This window comes from Callorhinchus milii, unplaced genomic scaffold, assembly GCF_018977255.1.
Source record: "Callorhinchus milii isolate IMCB2004 unplaced genomic scaffold, IMCB_Cmil_1.0 Scaffold1, whole genome shotgun sequence".
In the NCBI taxonomy this organism is placed as follows: domain Eukaryota; kingdom Metazoa; phylum Chordata; class Chondrichthyes; order Chimaeriformes; family Callorhinchidae; genus Callorhinchus; species Callorhinchus milii.
In genome coordinates, this window is record NW_024704742.1 from 8,323,198 (window position 1) to 8,350,170 (window position 26,973).

Below are 26,973 nucleotides of genomic sequence, written 5' to 3' on the forward strand. Positions count from 1 at the left end.
ACACACAGCCCCCCCCCACACACACAGCCCCACACACACACACACACCCACACACACACACACACACCCACACACAGCCCCCCCCCGCACACACACACACACACAGCCCCCACACACACAGCCACCCCCCCCCACACACACACACAACCCACCCCAGACACACAGCCCACCCCCCGCACACACACACACACACACCCACACACACACACACACAGCCCACCCCCACACACACACACACAACCCCACCCCCAGACACACAGCCCCCCCCGCACACACACACACCCACACACACACACAGCCCCCCCACACACACACACACACACACACACGCAGAGCTCCCCCCCACACACACAGAGCTTCCCCGCCCCCCACACACACACACAGCCCCCCCCACACACAGCCCCCCCCCACACACACAGCCCCCCCACACACACAGCCCCCCCCACACACACACCCAGCATCCCCCCCCCACACACACACAGCCCCCCCCCCCACACACACACACAGCCCCCCCCACACACACACAGCCCCCCCACACACACACAGCCCCCCCCCACACACACACACAGCCCCCCCCCACACACACACACAGCCCCCCCCCCCCCCCCCACACACACACAGCCCCCCCCCCACACAGCCCCCCCCACACACAGCTGCCCTGTGAAATTGGGTTCAAGTGTTTGTCAGAAACCACACCGAGGATATGTTATTATTATCATTAACGTGTTTCATTAGCAATTATAAAACATCGGGTTGTGTGTGTGTTCGGGGCAGTGTGTGTGTGAGACTATCTCAGGGCTGTGTGTGTGTCTCGGGGCTGTGTGTGTGTGTGTGTGATTGTCTCGAGGCTGTGTGTGTGTGTGTGACTATCTCGGGGCTGTGGTTGTGTGACTGTCTCGGGGCTGTATGTGTGTGTGTGTATGTGACTGTCTTGGGGCTGTGGTTGAGTGCGTGGGACTGTCTCGGGGCTGTGGTTGAGTGCGTGTGACTGTCTCGGGGCTGTGGTTGAGTGCGTGTGACTGTCTCGGGGCTGTGTGTGTGTGTGACTGTCTTGGGGCTGTGTGTGTGTGTGTGTGACTGTCTTGGGGCTGTGGTTGAGTGCGTGTGACTGTCTCGGGGCTGTGTGTGTGTGTGTGTGTGACTGTCTCGGGGCTGTGTGTGTGTGTGTGACTGTCTCGGGGCTGTGGTTGAGTGCGTGTGACTGTCTTGGGGCTGTGTGTGTGACTGTCTCGGGGCTGTGTGTGTGTGTGTGACTGTCTCGGGGCTGTGTGTGTGTGTGTGTGTGACTGTCTCGGGGCTGTGTGTGTGTGTGTGTGTGTGTGTGTGACTGTCTCGGGGCTGTGTGTGTGTGTGTGTGTGTGACTGTCTCGGGGCTGTGGTTGAGTGCGCGTGACTGTCTCGGGGCTGTGTGTGTGTGTGTGTGTGACTGTCTCGGGGCTGTGTGTGTGTGTGTGTGACTGTCTCGGGGCTGTGTGTGTGTGTGTGACTGTCTCGGGGCTGTGGTTGAGTGCGTGTGACTGTCTCGGGGCTGTGTGTGTGTGTGTGTGTGTGACTGTCTCGGGGCTGTGTGTGTGTGTGTGTGTGTGTGTGACTGTCTCGGGGCTGTGTGTGTGTGTGTGTGTGTGTGACTGTCTCGGGGCTGTGTGTGTGTGTGTGTGTGTGTGTGTGTGTGACTGTCTCGGGGCTGTGTGTGTGTGTGTGTGTGTGTGACTGTCTCGGGGCTGTGTGTGTGTGTGTGTGTGTGTGACTGTCTCGGGGCTGTGGTTGAGTGATGTCTCACTTGTCCCGGCTGTTGGCTGTCAGTCTCTCACTGATGTCCCAGAGTTTGCCGGCGATGCTGGCGTCCTGTGCGGTGGGGGAGGGCAGCCGCAGGGAGCAGTCACTGTCGATGTATTTGCCGCTGACGTTCTCCAGCTCCTTGGACACAGCACAGTAGATGGTGCTGACAGCTCCCTCCTGTGGGGACTGCACACACACAGCCATTATGTATTGAGAGACGGACATCAGTCCATCGATCTGCTCTGTCACTGCCGTTCTGCAGTGCTGCTTCTCTTGGTCTTTCTCTCCCAAGCGCCCCCCCCCTCCACGCCGTCCATTCTTAATCTCTTCAAGCGCTCTGAGACACCCTCCAGCGTGGACGGCGCTTTATAAACCCAAGTTGTTGTTGTTAATCTCGGCATGCGCCACCGACCCGAGCTGCTTCTCCCAAAAAATGCTCCCACCCCCTGTCCCCCAACCCTCCACTGCTCACGCTCAATCCTTCCCTCTCACCGCCCTCCCCGCCCACTGTCCCTGCTCGACCATCCCACAGCCGCTCTGGGCTGCAAGTCCTCCATCGGGCCCAGCGTGTTCCACCTCTAGTGCGAAGCTCATCAGGCCCTGACCCCAGGACCAACCTCTCCTCCCTTATCCGCATCTCCACTCTCCCCGTCAGTCCTACTCCTCCCCCCTCCCCTCGCCTATTCCTCCACCAATAACTGTCCACTCCACATCGACTTGCAAAATGACCGCTCTCTCACCAGCAAAACCCTCACCATCCAAGACCTCATTGTCGAGGAAAACATCGACATCCTCGCCCTCACCAAAACCCTCCAAATCGTCCTTGTCTGTTGTCCCCCTAAATCCTCTCCACTTTCCTCTCTGACATCTCCACCCTCCTATCTTCCCTCTCCCTCCACTCTGAACGCTCCCTCATCCTAGGCGAGTTCAACCTTCACTTCTACTGCTGCGGACTTCTTCTCTCCTCTCCTCTCACAATCTCTCCCTCCACATCCACTTTGCCACCCACATTCCTGGCCACCTGCTTGACCTGGTGATCACTCGGGGCATCAATATCTCAGATCTCACCATCACCGAAAATGCCATTTTGGACCATTACTTCATCTCTTTTAACTCGTCAATCCCTCTCCCCGCCGCCATCCAACCTATTCCATCTCCTACTGCCCCTGGAAAAAATCTCCCCTGTCCCTCTTGGCTGCCTTGGAATTATTTGAACTCCTCCCACTCTGGGCTTCCTCCCGCAATGACCTAACCTCCTCGGTCACTCTTCTCCAGAGCTCCCTCTCCACCACTCTCGATTTCCTCGCTCCCCTCTCTTCCCGAACCGTGTCCTACTCATGAAAGTCACTCTGGTACACCAGCCACTTCCCCTCCCTTAAGGCTCAGGTGGGTGCCGCTGAACGCACCTGGCTCAAATCCAACAACAGCCCATCAGCAGATCTGGCTGGACCATATCAAATCCTACCACTCCACCCTCGCCTCCGCTAAATTGTCATTCTACTCCAAGATAATCTTGGAGGCCAAGGACAACCCCAGGCTCCTCTTCTCCTTCACCAACCGGCTACTCCACCCACCCTCTCACACCTCACCCATCCTCGCCTCCAATGCCAACTGCGAGGAGATACTGACTTCCTCAAAACCAAAATCTGCACTTCCAACCACCTTCCCGCTTTGGCCTCTACCTATCCCTCCCTCCACACCTTCAAACCTATCTCCCCCTCCTCTCTCACCACTACTATAACCCACATGAAACTGATACCTGCTCCCTCAATCCCATTCCCACCCCTCTTCTTACCATTCCTACCCCAGCCAGCTCCACCTCCTTGCACCCTACTCACACACATCATAAACCTGTCCACTGCCACTGTTCCCATCCCTTTAAAAATGGCCACATCACTCCTATCTTTAAAAAAAACCCTCCCTGGTCCCTTCCCTGCTCTCAAACTAACGCATCACCAACCTCCTTTCCTCTCCAAGGTCCTGGAACTGACTGAATCACACCCTGACTGATTCACACACACACACACACACACACCGCCTCTCACACACACACACGCCGCCTCTCACACACACACACACCGCCTCTCACACACACACACCGCCTCTCACACACACACACCGCCTCTCACACACACACACACCGCCTCTCACACACACACACACCGCCTCTCACACACACACACACCGCCTCTCACACACACACACACCGCCTCTCACACACAGACACCACCCCCATACACCCCCCCACACACACACCGCCTCTCACACACAGACACCCGCCTCTCACACACACACACACCGCCTTGCTCACATACACACACACCACCTCTCTCACACACACAGCCTCACATATTCACTAACTCTTACACACACATAGCCACACACACACACAAACACTGACTGACTCACCCACACTGCCTTACACTCACTCACACACACACACACACCACACACACACACAGAGTGAGGGGCTGGTGGCAGAGGCGAGGCCTGGAGTGGAGATTATCCGATTACTGAACTGACCTTGAAGCAGAAGAAGCCGATAATATTGAAGCAGGAACGGATCAGGACATTGTAGTTTCTCATCACTTCTGTCAACACCACGCCCGGGTTTACAGCATTCACCGTCACCGCTGCCACCAGAGCACAGGGAGAGCTGTGTCAGCCTACAGTACAAGTGCACAATACACTGACCAGGCTAACGGCAACCTACCACAATACAACCGGGTGGAGTGGAGGTGGACAGAACAGGTGGAGAGCTATGAAGGTGGACAGGTGGACAGGTGGAGATGGTTTAAGCAATCCCAGAATTCTGGGATATTTTACGTGAGCCAAAGAAAACCGCAAAGCCTCATGGACTTGTGTGGGGCACAGGTGGGTGGTGGTGACTATATGACACAGGTACTTGGCTGCCAAGGGTAATAGAAAACAAGTGGAAGAATATTTACAAAACAAAGGTTTTCTGCATCATATTAAAAGATAAGGTTGTTGTTTGTCACCAGCTGCTGTTTGTAACTCATCCGCCGTGCCCACCCGTTACCCCCTGCCCACCCGATCCCCCCTGCCCACCCGTTCCCCCCTGCCCACCCGTTCCCCCCTGCCCACCCGTTCCCCCCTGCCCACCCGTTCCCCCCTGCCCACCCGTTCCCCCCTGCCCACCCGTTCCCCCCTGCCCACCCGTTCCCCCCTGCCCACCCGTTCCCCCCTGCCCACCCGTTCCCCCCTGCCCACCTACACCTACATGTTGTGCATGACCTGAGAGATTCAGGGGAAAAATGGGAAGAGCAGAGTTTGGGAAGGGAGTAGCTAACCATAACCAATCTCGAGGAAAGAGGGATATACTACAATCAACATTGATTGACCTCAGCGCGTTAACAAGTCGATTCCGCCATCAAAGCCACTGTATTGATCTGATCAATTCATTGTTGTGAACTTTACCAATCTGTCATAGCATTAATTTGATTAGATGAAATGTATAACCTGTATATGTATAACCTTGCTATTCTTTATTATACATTTACTAACTGAAGGAAACTGAGAGCTTGTGTCAGTTCATACTTCACCAATAGGTCAACAATTTGAAACCCCCCACAAATTGGTGCCCGAACAGGGACTTTAAGTGTTGAAGTTGAACAGGTACAAAATTTTGAACATTGAAATGTGTGAGAATAATTTTAAAGTGATTTGAATTTTGTCGAATTTGTAAGATTAAAAGTGAGAGGGTTTAGAACAATTGAAGGATTAAAATATATGAGAAGTATTATCATTAAGTATAGAAGATTTCCTTTACAAATCACTGGTTAGGCCTCAGCTGGAGTATTGTGTCCAATTCTGGGTACCACACTTTAGGAAGGATGTCAGGGCCTTGGAGAGGGTGCAGAGGAGATTTACAAGAATGATACCAGCGATGAGGGATGTGGAGGGTCTAAAGAACCTGGGATTATTCTCCTTAGAGCAGAGAAGGTTAAGGGGAGATTTAATAAAGGAGTTCAAAATTATGAAGGGTTTTGTTAAAATAAACAGGGAAGAAACTGTTTCTCTGGTGGGTGGGTTGATAACCAGAGGACACAGATTTAAGATAACTGGCAAAAGAACCAGAGGGGAGATAAGGAGAAATCTTTTTACCCAGAGAGTAGTTACGGTCTGGAATGCACTGCCTGAAAGGGTGGTATCTGCAGTAATAAAATAAACAATTTTGTATGTTTTTCACTGGCACTCGATGAGAGTTGTGATGTCAAAGGCACAGCCCGGTTGATAATTTTTATTCGAGGTATCAGCAAATATTTTTAGCTCACAGAAGAATTGGTATCAATGCAGTTAATGAAAGATACAACAACTGGAGAAGACTTTTTGGAGGCAGTAAATAAGTGTATCTTAAAATTAGGAGTGGAGTGGAAAAAATTGGTGAATGTGACCACCGATGGAAGTCCAAAACTGTTGGGTTACTGAAAAGAATTCAAGATCAAGTCAGAGAAACAAATCCAGAACAGAATATTATTTTTCTACACTGCATTATCCATCAAGATAAAAGTAAGAGTGTTCTAAAACTAAGCAATGTCGTTGGACACAGATTTATTAACCCATATTTTTCTAATTGAAAATTTATTTTGTCCCGGATTATAGTCTCTAGAAGTAACCCCAATACTGATGTTGGGCTGACTGGCCTGTTGTTCCCGGGTTTATCCTTCTGCCCCTTTTTGTACAGAGGAGTAACATTTGCAACCATACAGTCCTCTGGCACCACCCTGTTGTCCAAGGAGGATTGAAAGATTGTAGCAGAGCCTCCGCTATTTCCACCCTTACTTCCCTCAGTAATTAGGATACATCCCGTCCGGACCGGGTGATTTGTCTACCTTGAGCACTGTCAAGCTTTTGAGTATCTCCTCTCTGTTTATTTTTAACCTATCCAATTTCTCTACCCTCTTCTCCAATACTGTGGCATTGGCTGCATCCTATTCTTTTGTGAAGACAGATGCAAAGTACTCATTCAGTATGGAGTCCTATAGGTCAATGGTTAGAGCACTTGCCTTGCAAGTGAGACACCTGGGTTCAATTCCAGGCAGGGCGAAACCTTGGACAAGTTTCCTTACTCCACGCTCCTGATAATAATCCCTCCAAAACAAAACAATAATTGGTCATTTTCAATAATAATACCAATAGTAATCCTTGCATTTGATATAGCGCTTTTCACGTCGGGAGGACGTCCCAAAGCGCTTCACAGAACACACTGTAAAGTAAATTGACTGTATATTTGTGGGCGAACGCGGCAGCCAATTGCGCACAGCAATGTCCCACAAACAGTCGTAGATTGAAAATGACCAATTTATTATTGTTTTTGGTTTTGGAGGGATTATTATTAGGCTCTGTGTGGAGTAAGGAAACTTGCCCAAGGTTTCGCCTCTGCCTGGAATTGAACTCAGGTCTCTCACTTGCAAAGCGAGTGCTCTAACCACTGAGCTACAGGACTCCACATCCACGACTGTTTGTGGGACACTGCTGTGCGCAATTGGCTTCTGCGTTTCACCCACAAGTATACAATCAATTCACTTTACAGTATATTCTGTGAAGCGCTTTGTGACGTCGAGAAGACGTGAAAAGCGCTATATCAAATGCAAGGATTATTATTGTTATGTCAGCCATGCCCTCTGCCTCCACAAGAAGATTTCCTCTTTGGTCCCTAATTGGACCCACCCTACTTTTGACTAACCTTTTATTCTTTGTATGCTTATAAAATACCTTAGGGTTCCCTTTTATGTTACCCACTAATCTTTTCTCATATAGTCTCTTTGCCCCTCTTATTTCCCTTTTCAATTCTCCTCTATATTCTTTTTGATTATCTTCTGTATTTTGGACCTTACATTTATCATAAGACTCCTTTTTTCTACCTTATTTTAATCCCAATTTCCTTATTCATCCATGGATGTTTGGATGCCCTATATTTCCCCTTTGTAGGAATGTATTTGTTCTGTTCCCAAACTATCTTTGCCTCGAAGACTTCCCTTTGCTTGTTAGCTGTTTTACCTGCCAATCTTTCTTTCCAGTCCGCCTTGGCTACATCCCTTTTTAACTCACTGAAATTAGCCCTCTTCCAGTTGAGTATCTTCACCTTTGATTGTTCCTTGCCCATTTCCATAAGTACTCTAAGTGTAATGATGTTGTGATTGCTGTTGTCCAGATGCTCTCCTACTGAAACCTGCTCCACTTGCCCCACTTCATTCCGCAGAACTAAATCCAACACTGCTTCCTTCCTCGTTGGGCTGGGAACACATTGATCCAGAAAGTTATCCTGCACACATTTCAGGAATCCTTCCCCCTCCTTGCCCTTTCACTGTTATTTTGTTAGGATAATTGAAGTCCCCCATTATGACTACTCTATTGGTTTTGTACCTTTCTGAAATCTGCTTGCAGATTTGCTCCTCTATCTCCTTCCCACTGTTTGGTGGTCTATAGTATACGCCTAACAGAGTAACAGCTCCTTTTCTGCTTCTTAACTCTAACCAAATAGATTCTGTTTTTGGACCCTCTAGCACATCATCCCTTCCCAGGGCCGTAACCGTGACTTTAATCAATATTGCCACCCCCCCTCCTTTTTTTCCTTCCCTATTCCTCCTGAATACACTGTAGCCAGGAATATTCAGCTCCCATTCCTGCCCTTGCTTGAGCCAGGTCTTATTATTGCAACTGATCAAAGCCCCATGTGGCAACTTGAGCCTGCAGCTCACTAACCTTATTTGTCACACTCTGCATTTATGCACATGCACTGCAAGACCAACTTAGTCTGTTCTGCATTTCTCCCCAATCTAATCCCTCCGTTTTCTGGATTACTCCTTATTGCATTGCTATTCTTCACTCCCATTCCTCTATGTAACTTTTTTTCTCCTCTCTGATGCTACATCCTGATTTGCATCCCCTCTTGAAATTAGTTTAAACCCTTCCCCACAGCACTAGTTAACCTCCTTGCGAGGACATTGATTCCAGCCCTGTTCAGGTGTAACCCATCCACCTTGTACAGGTCCCACCTGTCCTAGAACTGGTCCAAATCATCCAGGAACCTAAAGCTCTGCATTCTGCACCATTTTTCCAGCCATGGGTTCATGTGTTTGATCCTACTGTTTTGATATTCACTTGCATGAGGCACTGAGAGTAATCCAAAGATCACCACCTTTGAGGTCCTACTCTTTAGCTTTCTCCCTAGCTTCTGATACTCTCCCTGTAGGATCTCAGTCCTATTTTTCCCTACATCATGGATCCCAACATGTACCACGACTTCTGGATGTTCCCTTCCTCTTGTAGAATGTTTTGCAACTGTTCTGTGACGTCTTCAACCCTGGCACCAGGGAGGCAATATTCCATGCAATAGTCATGTCTTTGGTTGCAGAAATGCCTGTTTACTCCTTTCAACAACAACAACAACAAAATTACACTTGTATAGCGCCTTTCACATTGGGAGGACGTCCCAAGGTGCTGGACAAACAGAGTTACGGACCCAAGCTGGGGGTCGGAGTGGGAGAGGGTGGAGGGTGGGGGGGGAATAATAATAATAATCCTTGCATTTGATATAGCGCTTTTCACGTCGGGAGGACGTCCCAAAGCGCTTCACAGAACACACTGTAAAGTGAATTAACTGTATATTTGTGGGCGAATGCGGCAGCCAATTGCGCACAGCAATGTCCCACAAACAGTTGTAGATTGAAAATGACCAATTTATTATTGTTTTTGGTTTTGGAGGGATTATTATTAGGCTCTGTGTGGAGTAAGGAAACTTGCCCAAGGTTTCGCCCTCTGCCTGGAATTGAACTCAGGTCTCTCACTTGCAAAGCGAGTGCTCTAACCACTGAGCTACAGGACTCCACAGGGAAGCAGGGAGATCAAAAGCATGATGCTGTCCTGCGGTGAGAGGCACTGATGAAAGCCAATCAGGAGCCTCGGTCTTGTTGACATTCAACTGAAGAAAGTTAGATCTCATCCAGGACTTGATGTCTGACAGACATTCTGTCAGCACAGCAGTGGTCCTGGAGTCAAGGATGGAGGCAGAAGTTGACCCCATGCCTGCAGATGATGCCACCAAGAGGGAGCATACAGAACATACAGAAGAGGAAGGCACCAAGGACAGAGCCCTGAGGAACACCACACGAGACGGTCCTGGGGCGAGAGGAGAAGCCGGTTGAGAAGATGAAGTGCAGGAGGTGTGAGAGGTACAATTTGAACAATTTGAACAGCGTGTTGAGCTTGAGTTGAGAGGAGAGGCAGTGGATGAGGATAGAGTGGTCGACGATGGACAGAATGTAATTTTTCACTTTGACCAGGGCTGTTTCTATGTTGTGGGCGGCACAGAAGCTCGATTGGAGGGATTCGAGAAGGTAGTGGTGGGAGAGGGAGGAGCAAAGCTGAGAAGCAACAACTCGTTCCAGGACTTTGGAGAGGAAGGGGAGGTTGGAGATGGGGCGATAGTTAGGCAGTACAGAATGGTCCAGGGAGGGTCTTTCTAAGGATAGGAATGATGACAACAGTTTTTAATGGGGTGGGAACAGTACCAGAGGACAGGGAGAGGTTGACAATGCCAGTGAGTAGAGGGGCAAGGGGGTGGAGCTGGAAGGTAGGGAGTGGGGTAGGAATGGGGTCCAGGGAGCAGGTGGTGGGTTTCATACGGATTATGGTGGTGATGAGAGAGGAGGGGGAGACGGGTTCAAAGGTGTGGAGGGAGGGATGGTAGGGGCAGGGGTGGGAGGAGGAGATGGGGAGGGGATAGCAGATGCAGTGGCAGAGGCAGCTGAGCGGATTCCCTTTGGATGTGAGGAAGTCCAGCATCGCCTCGCAGTTGGCACTTGAGGTGAGGATGGGTGAGGCGTGAGAGGGTGGACAGAGGAGCTGGTTCATGATGGAGAAGAGGAGCCTGGGGTTGTCCTTAGTCTCCAAGATTGTCTTGGAGTGGAATGACGATTTAGCGGAGGTGAGGGCGGAGCGGTAGGATTTGACATGGTCCAGCCAAATCTACCGATGGACAGTTAGGTTTGATTTAAGTCGGCTGCACTCAGCGGAACGTACCTGGGCTTTAAGGGAGCAGACGTGGCTGGTTCACCAAAATGATTTGCGTGAGTAGGAGACGGTTCAGGAAGAGAGGGGAACGAGGGAATTGAGAATATAGCAGAGGGAGCTGTGGAGAAGAGTGACTGACGAAGATAGGTCATTGTGGGAGGACGACCAGAAGGGAAGGAGTTCAGGTGACTCCAAGGCAGCTGAGAGGGAGGCGGGAGAGATTTTTTCCAGGGGCGGTGTGAGATGGAGGTGGGTTGGGTGGCGGTAGGTAGAGGAATTGAGTTAAGGGAGATGAAGTGGTGGTTCGCGATCGCTTTGTCCCATGATGGTGAGATCCGAGACGGTGAGGCCCCAAGTGATCACCAGGTCGAGGGGGTGACCACGAACGTGAGTGGCAGAGTGGATGTGGAGGGAGAGATTGAGGGAAGAGATAAGGGAGGAAAAGTCAGCAGAGGTAGAGCAGGAGGGGGTGAAGTGAAGGTTAAAATCGCCAAGGATGAGGAGGCGTTTAGAGCAAAGGGAGAGGGAAGATAGGAGGGAAATTAACTAATTTAAATTAATTTCACTGTTGTGGCCTCAATGATACCTGCCTTGACACTCTTCCCTGTGTCCCCCTGTGCATCCATTTTCTTTTGCCTCCCCTTCCCAAAAGTGTCATCACCCTCACTGGTATTAGGAACAGAGAACCGGTTTGTGAGTGCCAAACTCTCAGGGGATTTCTGCACTGCCTGTCTCTCTTGGCTGTCATTGACACACAAAGTATCCTGGAGTTCCCACATGGCACACAATATGCATTCAACAGGTCTTAGCTGCCCTGCCATATTCCCAGACATGTTTTATATTATTTTAATATAAATATTACATATTTTATAATTATTCACCTCTTTACCCCTCTAGACCAATTCCCACTCTCACCAAATTCCTGCTCAGAATACCCATTCTGTTTCAGAATAAGTGGGTAAACAAGTAATTTCACACCTTTTGTCCCTAACTCACACCTATTTAATACTTAACACCTACTTTCTCAGGTATGTATATGAGGGAAAAAAGTTCTCACCTGCACCTCCTTCCCCCTCTGCACCGAATTCCCACTCTAACCAAATTCCTCAACAGAAGTTTCACTCAGTTCCCTCCTCAATCTGCTGAGTTCTCCCCTTGAGTGAGATGCTCGGAAATCTCCCCTTTATATAGACCCCATGACACAACCAGTTTCAACTGGTCAGCAAATTAACTAATCCCTAATACCCGGCCTGTGACCAACTGCCAATTTGACTTGTTTGCCTGAAAAGATCTCTCTTGCTCAAGAAAAAATTCCTACTCTTTTGCTGAAAGAAAGAATTCTCTTTTGCCCCCTAGTTCTCTCTTGCTCAACAATTCCCACTCTTAGCAAAATCCTTAACAGAAGTCTCACTCTGTTCTACCTCACTGAGTTCCCTGCTCACTCTGCTGGCTCTCTGTTCACTATGTTATACACAAAATCACATTATTCCGGGAAACATTCCAAGATAAATAAAACAGGAGACACAGCAGCGATTAGCCAGTCAAAAGGCAAGAACAAATTTGAAAATCAAATTAATTGAAAACTAATTTGACCCCCAATCCAAATGACACCCATGATGGCTAAACAAGAGCTGCAGACCTACTCCATTTAATCTGGTGACAAGGGGTAGAGGCTGAGACTATCAGGATTATCCAAATCAAGGATAGTGTAGAGGTGCTCACAGTAATTGGTAAGGGCGTCATGACGGGCACACATATGAGAACTGTTAAAAGAAATACAGGCTCCAAATACAGCAGTGAACTGAAGTGCTGGGCAGCCACAAATGCTCCCTGGATTCTACAAAGCACAGGTAGGTGGACAGGTGTGTAAGTGGACAGGTGTTTAGTTGGACAGGTGTGTAGGTGGTCCTGACCTGAGTGCTGCAGGTGGTTGGACAACTCCATTGTGTGGAGAATGTTCATGAGCTTGGTGTTGTTGTAGGCAGAGTCAAAAGGGGGGAAGTTCTCTCCTGTCATCTGTGTGAAGTCAATCTTCCCTCGAGCATGATTCAGGGAGGAAACATTCACAATGCGAGCCAAAGTCGATAGCTTCAGCTTCTCTATAACACAGCATGAGAGGGTGTGAGAGCCCAGCACAGCTCAGCCTAGCACAGCCCAGCCTATCACAGCCCCAGCCCAAGCCCCTAGGCCCACCAGCCCAGCCTGGCCTAGCCCAAACCCCAGCATAACCCCAAGCCCCAGTCCAGCCCCTAGTACACAGCACAGTCTCCAGCCCAGCTCAATCCCCAGTGCAGCCCCAAGACCAGCCCAGTCCCTAGTACCCAGCCCCAGGCCAACCTCTAACCCAGACCCCAGCACCCAACACAGCCCACAGCACAGCCCACAGCACAGCTCACAGCCTCCAGCACAGCCCAATCCCCAGCCCAACAATCCAACCCCCAAACCCCAGCCCAGCAACCTGCACAGCCCCCAACCCAGCCTAGTACCCAGCCCCAGCCCAATCTCTAACCCAGACCCTAGCACCCAGCACAGCCCACCACAGCCCTCAGCCTCACGCCTGCCCCAGCCATTCCCCCAGTCCAGTCTAACCCTCCAGAAGTTTTCCCCTCCCCCCACACAAACAGCCTGAGCTGGGCTGTGTCAGGGAACCTGTGCAATGCAGAAGAGGGTGGCAGTGCTTACCCAGCAACAGGTTTGTGAGGAGAAACGGACCCAGGCAGTTGGTGGCAAAAGTGAGTTCTAAACCATCTGAGGTTATTTCTCGCTTCAGCCCTGAGAGTGAGAAGCAAACAGTTGTTTAGCCACCTGTAAACACAGAGACGCGCGGCACACAGAGACACGCGGCACACAGAGACGCGCGGCACACAGAGACGCGCGGCACACAGAGACACGCGGCACACAGAGACGCGCGGCACACAGAGACGCGCGGCACACAGAGACGCGCGGCACACAGAGACGCGCGGCACACAAGAGATACCTGATGCTCCTGCGTTATTTATGAGAATATCCAGTTGTTTCTCCTCCTTGTTGATCTGCTCTGAGAACCTGCGGACAGACTGCAGGGAGCTGGTGTCCAGGATACGCAGATGAACGTTGTGATTGCCTGTCTTGTGACGTATCTCCTGCTCTGTGTTCCGCCCTCTATGCAGATTGCGACAGGCAAGAATCACACGAGCATTTCTCCGGGCCAGATCCATGGCGATTTGTTTCCCGATCCCTACACACGCGGTCAGAGACAGGCAGAAGAGAAGTGTCAATGTTCTGACAGGGTCGGCTTCACGTCTCTGACCCTGGGCTAGAGCCCCTAAAGCCCTTGTGTTAATCCTGTCCAGCACACACCCAACATCCCAACCCTTGCCTGGCGAAAACAGAGGGGCCCCCAAACCATGCATGAAGCTTCTTGTGGATCTGGGTTCATGGAAATTGGTGTGAGTGAGGACACAGGGTTGAGGATTCTGCGTATTACAATGTCACTGCTGGCCTCCCGAAACCCTCATAAACGCCTTCATTATTTTGAGGCTTGACTATGCAAACTCCCTGCTTGTCGGCCTCCCCAACTCCTCCCTCCACAGGATGCAGATCATCCAGAACTCTGCAGCTCGTGTCCTCTCCCGCACTATGTTGGAATATAACAATATCAGGAATTTATAATGGAATATTATTCAGGATTATGTTATGTGAATATGTATAATTTTATGTTAAATGTTGACGGTCATGGGATAGGACACATCTGGTTTTCTGTTTCTGAAGGAATAACAAGACAGCCTTGGAAAAGGGCAGGAGGTCACCTCTTAACAACAAGCCCACAGAGGTAACGGACCAAGATACCGGTCAACACAAAATCTCAGTTTAGCAATAAGTCTCCAGATTCTGACAGGGACTGCCAAGCAACAGAAGGCAACCCTCAAGAATAGGAACTAATGAGCAAGTTGTTTAAACTGGAGGACTTTGGTACCATCCCAGGATACTGACAAGTGATGACCATTCACTTAAAAGAAATGTACTAATGATCCCACATAACAAAATAATGAGCACCAGATACAGCCCTAAACCGATCGATCATCTTAGACAGGATAAAGGGAAGACCTTGTGGAGACTCAGTCAGGCTGCCACCAAACCACATGATTGATTAACCTGAGTACGTGACTGTATCAGAAGTGGGTAGAGGGGCCCTAAGAAAAGGACACTTGGAAAAGGGTATAACTACCCCAGGTCTAGGGAGAACAGATGGAAGATCAAGACGACTCAAGAGAGGGAGATAGTCAGTCTGGGAGCAGAGATCAGAGGGATACCATAAGTTTGTGAGTATATCACTGAGCTGCTCGGGCTCAAGAGAGGGAAGACAAAGAACTGCTGTTCCTGACTCCTTTAAACTGGCATTATGAGTATTTCTTAACTGCATGTAACCAATATGTTTTTAGTATAATAGTCAAATATAATCGTTAAACTTTGATATAATCATTGGATTCCAGTATTGCTTATTGGATCATTTACTTTTCTTTGTATGGTATGACTGATATTACTGTTGGGCATCGAAATAAAGCATTCAAAGGTGTGTCACGCCATATTTGCTATTTGTCGAGTCTTTTGATCGAATTCAGGATTCATTTTTTTCCCAACAACCAGGCTCCGTGACCCTGTCACCTCATCCTCGCCCAACTCCACCGGCTTTCCATCACACAGAGGATACAGTTCAAGATCCTGGTCCTCACCTTCAAAGCCCTCCATGATCTTGCTCCCTCCTACCTCTCCGACCGCTAATCCCCTACCATCCTGCTTGCTCCCTCCGCTCAGCGGGCTCCGGTGTGCTTCACGTCCCCTGTCTCACTTGCCCCACTATTGGCGAGGGCGGGCGGGCCTTCCCCCACTCTGCACCCAATCTCTGGAAGTCTATCTCCCATTCCCCCTGTCTCCTCTTCGACCTTGCTTTCAATCTCCCTGCTTCACCCCTGCCCTCCAGCCCATCCCAATCCCCAGCTCGGGTCCGTAACTCTGTCTGTCCAGAGCCTTGGGACTTCCTCCCGAAGTGAAAGGCGCACAATGTAACACACAGTCAGTGTATCACACACAGCATAACACACATAGATTGTGATACACAGTCAGTGTAACACACACTGTAGCACACACAGTGTAACAAGTAGTCAGTATAATAGTCAGTGTAACACACAGAGAGTGTAACACACAGAGTCTAAAAAACAGTCAACGTAAAATACAGTCAGTGAAACACACACAGTGTAACAGACAGTCAATGTATCATACATAGTGTAACAGTCAGTGTAACATACACACACAGTGTAACACACAGAGATTAACACACACACACGGTATAACACACACAGATTGTAACACAGTCAGTGTAGCACACACAGTGTAACAAGCAGTCAGTATAATAGTCAGTGTAACACACACAGTGTAACACAGTCAGTGTGTCATAACCAGTGTAACACACGGTCAGTGTAACACACAGTGTAACAAACAGTCAGTGAAACACATACACACACACAGTGAAACACACAGAATCAGAGTATCACACACAGAGTCTGAAAAACAGTCAGTGAACACACACAGTGTAACAGTCAGTGTAACACAAAGTGTAACAAAACAATCAGTGTAACACACAGTCAGTGTAACACACAGTCAGTGTAACACACAGTCAGTGTAACACACAGTGCAACATACACACACAGTGAAACACACAGAGTCAGAGTAACATACACATTAAAACAAACACACACACAATGTAACTCACAGGGTGTAACAGTCAGTGCAACACAAACAGTGTAACACACAGTCAGTGTAACACACACACAGTGTAACAACAGTGTAACACACAAAGTCAGAGTATCACACACAGTCTGAAAAACACAGTCAGTGCAACAAACAGTGTAACAAACAGTCAGTGTAACTAATACAGTGTAACACAGTAGTGTAACACACACACAGTGAAACACACAGAGTCAGTGTAACACACAGTGTAACAAACACAGTGTAATACACAGAATCAGTGTAACACATACACAGTGTAACAACACAGTATAACACACACAGAGTGTAACACACAGTCAGTAACATACACAGAGTGAAACACACACAATCAGAATATCACACACAGTCGGTGTATCATACAGAGTCTAAAAGACAGTCAGTGTAACACACAGTCAGTGTAACACACACAGTGAAACACACAGTGTAACACACACAGCCAGTGTATCACACAGTGTAACACACAGAGTGTAATACACAGTCAGTGTTACACACACAGTAACACACACAGAGTACAACAAACAGAGTATAACACACACAGTTAGTGCAACACACACAGTGCAACACACAGTCAGTGTAACACACACAAATGGAAACACACACACATTCAGTGTACTACACACAGTATAACACACACTATCTGTGTAACACACACACAGTGTAACACACACTCAGTGTGACACACACTCAGTGTAACACACACTCAGTGTAACACACACACAGTGTAACACACACACAGTGTAACACACACACAGTGTAACACACACAGTGTAACACACAGTTAGTGTATCACACAGTATAACACACACAGTCAGTGTATCGCACACAGTGTAAGGTACACAGAGTGTAACACACAGTCAATGTAATAGTGTAACACACAGTCAGTGAAACACACACAATGTAACACATGCAGTGTAACACACACAGAGCATAATACAATCAGTGTAACACAGTCAGTGTAACACAGTTAGTGTAACACACAAAATGTAACACACACACTGTAGGTGAGGACCAGGATCTTGAACTGGATCCTCTGAAGGATAGGGAGCCAGAGGAGTCGGGCGAGAATGGGGGAGATGCGGTCACGGAGTTTGGTGCGGGAGAGGACATGGGCTGCAGAGTTCAGGATGATCTGCAGTCTGTGGAGGGAGGAGTTGGGAAGGCCGACAAGTGGGGCGTTTGCATAGTCGAGCCTGGAGGTGAGGAAGGTATGAACAAGAGTTTCAGTGGCCTGAAGGGTGAGGTAGTGGCGGAGTCGGGCGATGTTACGGAGGTGAGGGAAGGCAGAGCGGGTCATGGCTTGGAGGTGGAGAAGAAGACAGTTGAGGGTCAAGCAAGACACCGAGGTTCCTGACTGGTTTGGTGAGTTATAGTGTGCAACCATGTGTTACACACAGTGTACACGCATGGTGTAACACGCACAGGGTAACACACAGTGTAACAGACAGTCAGTGTATCACACACAGTGTAACAGTCAGTGTAACACACAGTATACCTCACAGTCAGTGTAACACAGTGTAACACGCACAGTGTAACAAACAGTCAGTGTAATACATACACAGTAGAACACACACAGTGTAACACACACAGGTGTAACACACACAGTCAGTGTATCGCACACAGTGTGACACACGCACAATATAACGGTCAGTGTAACACACACAGATGTAACACACACAGTCAGTGTATCACACATAGTGTAACACACACAGTATAAGTCAGTGTAACAAACAGTGTAACACATAGATTAACATACACACAGATTAACACACACAGTGTAACACACACACAGTGTAACAGTCAGTGTGACACACACAGTCTAACAAACACACATATAATGTAACACACAGAGTTTAACAGTCAGTGCAACACACAGTGTTAACATGCTCAGTGAGGGTAACACATACAGTGTAACACACACACACACAGTGTAACATGCAAAGGCAGTGTAACACACACACATTGTAACAAACATTCAGTGTAATACACACAGTGTAATTCACAGTCAGTATAACAAACAGTGTAACACATAGCGTCAGTGTAACACACACGCAGTGTAACACACAGACAGTGAAACACGCAGTCAGTGTAACACAAACAGTGTAACGCACACACAGTGTAACACACACACAGTGTAACAAACAGACAGTGTACAGTCAGTGTATCACACACAGTGTAACACACACAGTGTAAGAAAGCCAGTATAATACATACACAGAACACACAGAGTGTAACACACACAGTCAGTGTATCGCACACAGTGTGACACACACACACAGTGTAACACACAGTTTAACAAACATACATAAAATGTAACACAGAGTATAACAGTCAGTGCAACACACAGTGTAACATGCAAGGTCAGGGTAACACATACAGTGTAACACACACACAGTATTATATGCAAAGGCAGTGAAACACACACACAGTGTAACAAACATTCAGTGTAGCACACACAGTGCAACTCAGTCAGTATTACAAATGTAGTGAACCACAGAGTCAGTGTAACACACACACAGTGTAACAAACAGACAGTGTAACACACACAGTGTAACACACAGTGTCAGTATAACACACATACAGTGTAACAAACAGATAATGATATAGTCAGCGTATCACACACAGTGTAACAGTCAGTGTAACACACACAGTGTAACACACACACAGTATAACACACCGTCAGTGTAACACACAGTGAGTGTAACACACAGTGAGTGTAACACACACACAGTGTAACACACAGAGCCAGTGTAACACACAGTGAGTGTAACACACAGTGAGTGTAACACACACACAGTGTAACACACAGTGTAACACACAGAGCCAGTGTAACACACAGTTTAACAAATGGTCAGTGAAACACACACACAGTGTAACACACAGTGTAATTCACAATCAATTAACCACAGTGAACACATAGTGTAAAACACAATGTAACAAACAGTCAATGTAACACACACACAGTGTAACACACACAGTATAAGAAACAGTCAGTGAAACACACACAGTGTATTCGGAGGGCGGAGTGGGGTCAGCGCGGGGTGGAGATGAGGCCTTGCCAGGGTCAGCAGCCCCCGCCGCGGCATCTGTAGAAAAATCACTAATGACATCATCGTTACGTCCCCCCAAAAGACCATAAACTAACCACAATGAGCGCCCTCCCAGCCCTGCAGGCTGGCAATGTCCCATTAACCCACCACCTCTCATTCCAGCGTGCACATTTTGGATGCTGCCCCTGACCTGATCTGACAAACCCCTCAAAATTCCCCCTTCCCTGCAACTCTCCCGCTCTGTCCTGCTCTCTCTTCGCCCTCCCCGCCTCCTATCTCTGCTTAACCCCCCCATTGCTTCCCTCTGCTCCAGCCTGGGAATCCTCTGCCGGGTTCATCACATCACCATCACTGACAAGGCCATCTCTGACCAAAATTGATGCCCTTGCCCCCCTCATCTCCCGAACTGCCTCTTATATCCTGATCCTCATTCCTCATCATGGTTCACTAGCCATCTCCGTTCGCCTAAGGGCCAGGTGTGGGCTGCCGAATGCACCTGGCTCAAATCTGGCCTAATGGTCCACCGCCACATCTGGCTGGACCTCATCAAAACCTACCTCTCAACTCTCACCTTGGCCAAATTGTCCTTCTATTCCAGGTTAATCCTTAAGACAAAGGGCAACCCCAGGCTCCTGTTCTCCACCACTAACCGGCTCCTCCGCCCTCTCCACCATGCCTTGCAGATTCTTTCCTCTGACCACCACTGCGAGAATTGCTGGATTTCCTCGAATCCAAAATCGAGGGAATCCACTCAGCTGCCACTGCCTTCCCAATTTCCATCCCCTCCCTAACCCCCGCCTACACATCGACAATTAGCCATTGCTCCTTCCACACCTTTGAACCTGTCAACCCCTCCTCTGTCTTCACAATCAAATCCTCCATGAAATCCACCACCTGCTCACTGGATCCTGTTAAACCCAGATTGCGATGTGCGATTGCTCTTAAAGACCTGAAAACTCAACACGGAATCAGTGCGGTATACATTCAAAAAGCTTTATTTCATATATGTATGAGGTGCAGAGCGGTAGCAACAACTCTCCCAAGGTACTGCTCCCCACACTGCACACCAGAGAAAAACAACATCTGACCTTTATACATGTTCCATTTTCCCATAATTGGATGTCTGTTTCTTTCACAAAAAGAGATATGGGTCCCGGGTTCCTTAGCACAATAACATATACATTGATAGTTGCGAAACCAAAACAAAGCTGAGCTTACACCAAATACGAAAACATGTTTTGTCTCATTGCCTTTGCTTATTCTGTAACTTTTGCGATTGCCCAAAGATGTTACATTGCCACACTTTCCACAGACCCCATCCCCACCTCATCCTTAAATCCCAGCTCCACCTCCTTGCCCCACTACTTGCCGGCATCATCAACTTCTCCCTGTCATCTGGCACTGTTCCTTCCTCCCTCAAAACAGCCACTATCACCCCCACCTTGAAGAAACCTTCCCTTGATCCATCACAACTAACCAGCTACTGACCCATCTCAAATCTCCCCTTTCTATCCAAGGTCCTTGCTCTGGTCAAGGTCAAAATGACATCCTGACCATGTGTGACCAGGGCTCCCTCTGTCTCCTCGTCCTCCTCGACCTCTTTGTTGCTTTTGACACTGTGGACCATTCAACCCTCCTCCACCGCCTCTCCTCCCATCTCTACCTTCAATGTTCTGTCCTTGACTGATTCAGGTCCTACCTTTCACACTGCCTCCACTTCATCGCAGCAAACGGCTTCTCCTACAGCCCCCGCAATGTCATGCAGTGTCCCTCAGGGCTCTGTCCTTGACCCCTGCTCTTCACCCTCTACATGATCTCCCTTGGTGACATCATCCGCAGACATGGGGTAAATTTCCACATGTCACCCAACTCTATCTTTCTGCTTTCACCCTCAATTCCAGAACTACTGGCATCCTGACCGACTACCTGTCCGACATCAAGTCCTGGATGAGGGACAAGTTTCTCCAACTCATCGTCAGCCAGACCGAGGCCCTCTTGATTGGCATCCGTGGCTGCACACTCAACCTCACTAAGCCAGTCAGGAACCTGGGTGGCTTGTTTGACCCTGAACTATCCTTTCTCTTTTACATCCGCGCCATGACTGGCACCGCCTGCCAGCACCTCCGTAACATTGCCAGACTCCGCCACCGCCTCACCCCTCAGTGTGACACACACAGTATAACACACACAGTGTAATACACATACAGTAGAGTCCTGTAGCTCAGTGATTAGAGCACTCGCTTTGCAAGTGAGAGACCTGAGTTCAATTCCAGGCAGAGGGCGAAGCCTTGGGCAAGTTTCCTTACTCCACACAGAGCCTAATAATAATCCCTCCAAAAACCAAAAACAATAATAAATTGGTCATTTTCAATCTACAACTGTTTGTGGGACATTGCTGTGCACAATTGGCTGCCGCGTTCACCCACAAATATACAGTCAATTCACTTTACAGTGTGTTCTGTGAAGCGCTTTGGGATGTCCTCCCAACGTGAAAAGCGCTATATCAAATGCAAGGATTATTATTATTATTATAACACACACAATCAGTGAACATATGTGGTGAGTGTCACATGGACAAAGATGAATGCTGTGAGGACAGTGTGTGACTGTTGGATCCTACCTGTGTTTGCTCCAGTAACAATCACAGTTTTCCCAGTGAGTCTCACTGGACAGTCTTGGGGTTTCCAATAGCCTTTTCTCTGCCACTTGACAACAATAATCAAAATAACCGAAACAAGAAACCAAAGTGGGTGACAGATGAGAGAAATCCACTCCATAATGTCGTCCTTTCAAATGCCGGTTGCAATACAGTTTCTCTGAAGACTTTACTTCAGTGCAGGTTAATAATTAATATAACAATGTGTGCAAGCTCAATGTTTAGATTTCAGTTCATCCAAATATCCTGGGACACGCACGGTGCATTACCCTGGAAATCAACAATTTATAGTTGTTCAAACAGTACACGCAGTTGTTATTTAAGCCATATCTATTCCATGCCCAAACACAAAGCAGATTAGAAATTTCGTCATAACAACATTCCAGATAAAGTAGGTGTAACACACGCATGGTGTAACACACACAGAGTGTAACATAACATAGCATAACATGTAGGAGCAGGAGTAGGCTATTCAGCCCTTTGAGCCTCCCCCGCCATTCAATCATGGCGGATCTTCTAATCTAACTCCAGCTAATAACCTGACCCCGCCTTATCCCATATCCCTAATCACATTTGCAATAAGAAATATATCTATCTCAGCCTTGAATATGTAACACACACACAGTGTAACAAACATTCAGTGTAACACACACAGTGAAACTCACAGTCAGTATAACAAACAGTGTAACACACAGATACAGTGTAACACATATGCAGTGTAACACACAGACAATGTAACACACAGTGTAACAGTCAGTGTAACACACAGTATAACACACAGTGCAACACACACAGTGTCAGTGTAACACACACACATTGTAACAAATAGACAGTGTAAGAAAAAGACATTTGTGTTTACATTCATAAAAGGAACATATTAAAAAGCTTGTAGGGCAGACAGTAATCACTAACTGTGTGTGGCGTTCACTATTTTTTATTGTGTCTGGGCCTAGGACAGCATGGTGCTTGGCTGACTATTCCTGTGTAGTTACCAGGACTTCAATGTCCCAACAGAATCATAGAATCATTGAATTATACAGCACAGAATGAGGCCATTTTGTCCATCGTGTCTGTGCTGGCTCTTTGAAAAGAGCTAACCAATTCAATCCCACCCCCGCTCCTTATCCCATAGCCCTGCAAACTTGTCCTCCGCAAATAATTATCAGCTTCTCTCTTGAAAATTGTTATCGAATCAGTTTCCCCAACTCTTTTCGGCGAGATGCGAACAACTCGCTGGGTAAAATTTTTTCCTTACTTCGTTTAACAAATATTTTAAGTCGATGTCCTCGGGTTACTGCCCCACTCGCCAGTGGAATTATTTTGAATCTACTTCATTGTATTCATACTTCAGGATACACGTAAATGAAGTTCCCTGCCTTTCAAATCATTCCTGCTTTCAACATGCAGCTGGGATTTTTGATGTTGGTTTCTGCAGTGGTGGTGATGGTGGGGAGGCGTTGTAAGTAATGAATTCTGGGGCAGCACCTCGACTGGATTTAAATGCGCCTGAAGGTTTGTGTGACATTGACATTGATAGAGGAAAAAGATGTTATGGTATGTTTAAAAAACTATATCGTAGCTTGTGCCCTGGCCTATCTGCTTTTAAGCAGATATAAGTAAGTAGGTTAGACTTGTTATTGTAGAATTCGGTTATCTGAAGGCCACAGTCTAAGGAATGGCGGGTGATAACATAGAAATGGCCTTCAAGCAAAACCGTAAGATTAGTGCAGTTGAAACTAACTGAAGCAAGAAATGTGGGTAAACGTGCAGCAAACATGATTGGTCTGTAAGGAAAAACACCCCTTCTGTGTATTTTTGTGTACGCCTGTATAAAACTTAATTGTACCGACGAAGAGGATCTTTTGTCTGACAGGGAGTCATTAGATCCTATTTGTATACGGGAACAATTGTGTGCTCCTGTGTACAAGTAGAAATAAAAACCCATTCTTTGTTTCTTAAGTTTACTTGGATCAGATTTTTTCTCTCCAAATACAGACACATAATTCGCGGATCTAACAACATCTCATCTCCGCGAAGGCAGAGTAAGGCGCTCACTCTCTGTCCAGTGTGTATTGACTGACCATGAGTTGGAGAGTGGGATATTTCGGGTAGTTACCCACAATGTTGGGCAAGATTCCTTATGCCACACCTTTACCTAGCAGTAAATAGGAACCCGGTTGTTAGTCCATTAGTGGATCATAACTATTCCAAAAATAAAATAAAAATAATAATTTGATCACTCAATCCACAACTGTGTGGGGCACTACTGTGTGCAATTGGCTGCCGAGTTTCGCCCACAAAATAAACAGTCAATTTACTTTGCAGTATACCCTGTGAAGCACTTTAAGAAATCTCAAAGATGTGTTAAGACGCTAAATCAAATGCAAGGATTATTATATCATCTATGTCCCCTGGTTACCAACCCACCTGCCAGTGGAAATGATTTCTCCCTATCTACTCTATCAAAACCCCTCATAATTTTAAACATCTCTATTAAATCTCCCCTTAACCTTAACTCTTAGAATAATCCCAGCTTCTCTAGTCTGTCCGCATAACTAAAGTCTCTCATCACTGGTACCATTAGACAGAATGAAGCTTTTTAAGATTAATATTCTTTATAAACCAAAGTCAGCTAAACTTTTGGAGCAATTATGAGGGATGGGTAGCGATGGGAATGAGTTCATCAGGGACTATGGCTACGAACTCAACAAAGCAACCAAAGGGCAAAGCTGTGAATGTTTATATGGATTTGTAGGTGTTTGATAAGGTGCCACATGGGAGACTGTGGTTGACATTCAGGACTCATGGGATGGGGGAAAGGTGGCGGTTTGGATAGGGATGCAATTGTGTTGGGTTTGAAGGTGTGAACAGCAGTGGAGCTAATCACTCTGTTGAAGGCTGAGACAGAAGGTTTGTCCAGAAAAGACCATCTTATTCTGTTTAGAAATGTCAAAATCGGAATCTGTGAGGAGAGGAACCAAACCTTATGTTCAACAATTCATTTACTTTCTAAGCCAGGAAGTCATCTCACTTAACATTGATTCAATAAGCAGGTTACTGCAGGCAGGGTATCATTTTCATACATGTAAACTATGTGTGGAATGTAAATCGCTCTAGTAGAAATTTTGTCTTGCAACTAACTAAACGTTAAACACGCACGGCAGTCTTGGAGGAGTGCTTGATAACATAACAAAACAATAATAAATTGGTCATTTTCAATCCATGACTGTTTGTGGGACACTGCTGTGCGCAATTGGCTGCTGCGTTTTGCCCACAAATATACGGTCTTTTCAGTCTATTCTGTGAAGCGCTTTGAGACGTCGAAAAGACGTGAAAAGTGCTATATCAAATGCAAGGATTCTTCTTATTCTTATAGACGACATTGTGCTGTTATGCCCTATTGTTATATAATAACAATAATCTTTCCATCTGATGTAGTGCCTCATTAGGTCTTTAAGACGTCTCAAAGCGCTTCACACAATATACTGTAAAGTGATTTGCCTGTGGATGAAACGTGGCAGCAGAATCAGTGACCAATTTTATTTTGGGGGATTGTCAGCCAGGGCATCGGGAGAGAAAAACTCCCTTTTCTGTTCGAATAGTGCTGTGGGATCTTTTAACATCCATCTGAACAGGCAGTCAGAACCTTGGTTTAACATCTCATGCGAAGGACAGCAACTTCAACACTGCGACCCACCCCAGCACTGCGCTGCAGTGTCTTCTTAGACAGTGTGATTCCAAATCGCACCTTGGGGCTTGAACCCACAACCTTCTGACTCAGAGGTGAGAGCACTACCACTGACACACAATGACAGCTGTTAACATGTTGGCGCTCATGAAAGAGGCTGATTATAATATTATACAATCATAGAAATGTACAGCACAGAAAGAGGCCACTTGGCTATTGGGTCTGACCTTGCTGTGTGAAAACACATCTTCCCATGTTCAAACAATTCTCCTGAGCTTTCCTTCTTGTATCATATCTGTGGCCTCTACTCACTGATTCCTCTACCAGTGAGAACAGCTTCTTCCTACTCACTTTGTCAAAACTCCTCATCATTTGATCCATCTCTACTCAGCTTATCAGATAGAATATTGAATCCAGTATTGGTCATCCCACTTTAGGAAAGACATCAAGGCAATAGAGGGGTGCAGAGGAGATTTACTGATGACACACAAATCTACTTTTCCTCCAGCTGCGGCTCCAGGTCCGACGATGTTTTGTCGGCTTGTCTGGCAGACATTAGGGCCTGGATAAGCGAAAACTTCTTATAGCTAATATTGGCAAGACAGAAACCATACTCCTTGCCTCCCATCAACATCTTCTATCCTGTGGATCTGACCTCGTAAACCTCCCCGGCCTATTGTCCAGATTCACTGAACCAGTGCACAATCTTGGCATTAAGTTCAATGTACAGCTATCTTCCTTCCCCACATCTGGTCCCTGACCAGGAGCACCTTCCTTCACCTGTGTCACATTGCCCCCCTCCGACCGTACCTTACCCTAAGTGCAGCCGAAACACTCATCCATGCGTTCCTCACCTCCCGCCTTGACAATTTTTCCTCACTGGTCTCCCCAGCTCCACTGCTGCCTGCATGCTCATCCATAGTAAACTCTGTACCCCCATCACACCAGTTCTAGCCACTCTCCCCTGAAAGGCTGGAACATTCCGCCTTGCCCCCTCCTTC

General features: G+C 47.5%; 1 protein-coding gene across 3 annotated transcripts; it reads right to left on the reverse strand.

Moving 5' to 3' along the window:
- Positions 1–1,732: 1,732 nt before the first annotated feature.
- On the reverse strand, positions 1,733–26,973 carry zgc:64106 (uncharacterized protein LOC393348 homolog). Of its 3 annotated transcripts, none has more exons than XM_007912306.2 (6): positions 26,827–26,973; positions 13,793–14,032; positions 13,498–13,587; positions 12,729–12,914; positions 4,303–4,412; positions 1,733–1,965 (listed from the first exon to the last, which is right to left on the reverse strand). In XM_007912306.2, the coding sequence occupies exons 2-6, from the start codon at positions 14,010–14,012 to the stop codon at positions 1,777–1,779; spliced, it is 795 nt and encodes a 264-aa protein (XP_007910497.2). In that variant the 5' UTR covers positions 14,013–14,032; positions 26,827–26,973; the 3' UTR covers positions 1,733–1,776. The 3 variants fall into 3 exon arrangements, with proteins under 3 accessions (XP_007910497.2, XP_007910498.2, XP_007910495.2); XM_007912307.2 differs by having other exon boundaries at positions 26,788–26,973; XM_007912304.2 differs by lacking the exon at positions 26,827–26,973 and adding an exon at positions 22,249–22,717.

Excerpts from the sequence above, each read along its gene's own strand:
- zgc:64106 (XM_007912304.2), bottom strand. The coding sequence starts at position 22,405 with ATGGAGTGGATTTCTCTCATCTGTCACCCACTTTGGTTTCTTGTTTCG. Across the intron at positions 13,588-13,792 it reads AAATAACGCAGGAGCATCAG|GGCTGAAGCGAGAAATAACC; the intron begins GTATCTCTTGTG and ends TCTCACTCTCAG. Across the intron at positions 4,413-12,728 it reads CAACCACCTGCAGCACTCAG|CGGTGACGGTGAATGCTGTA; the intron begins GTCAGGACCACC and ends CTCTGGTGGCAG.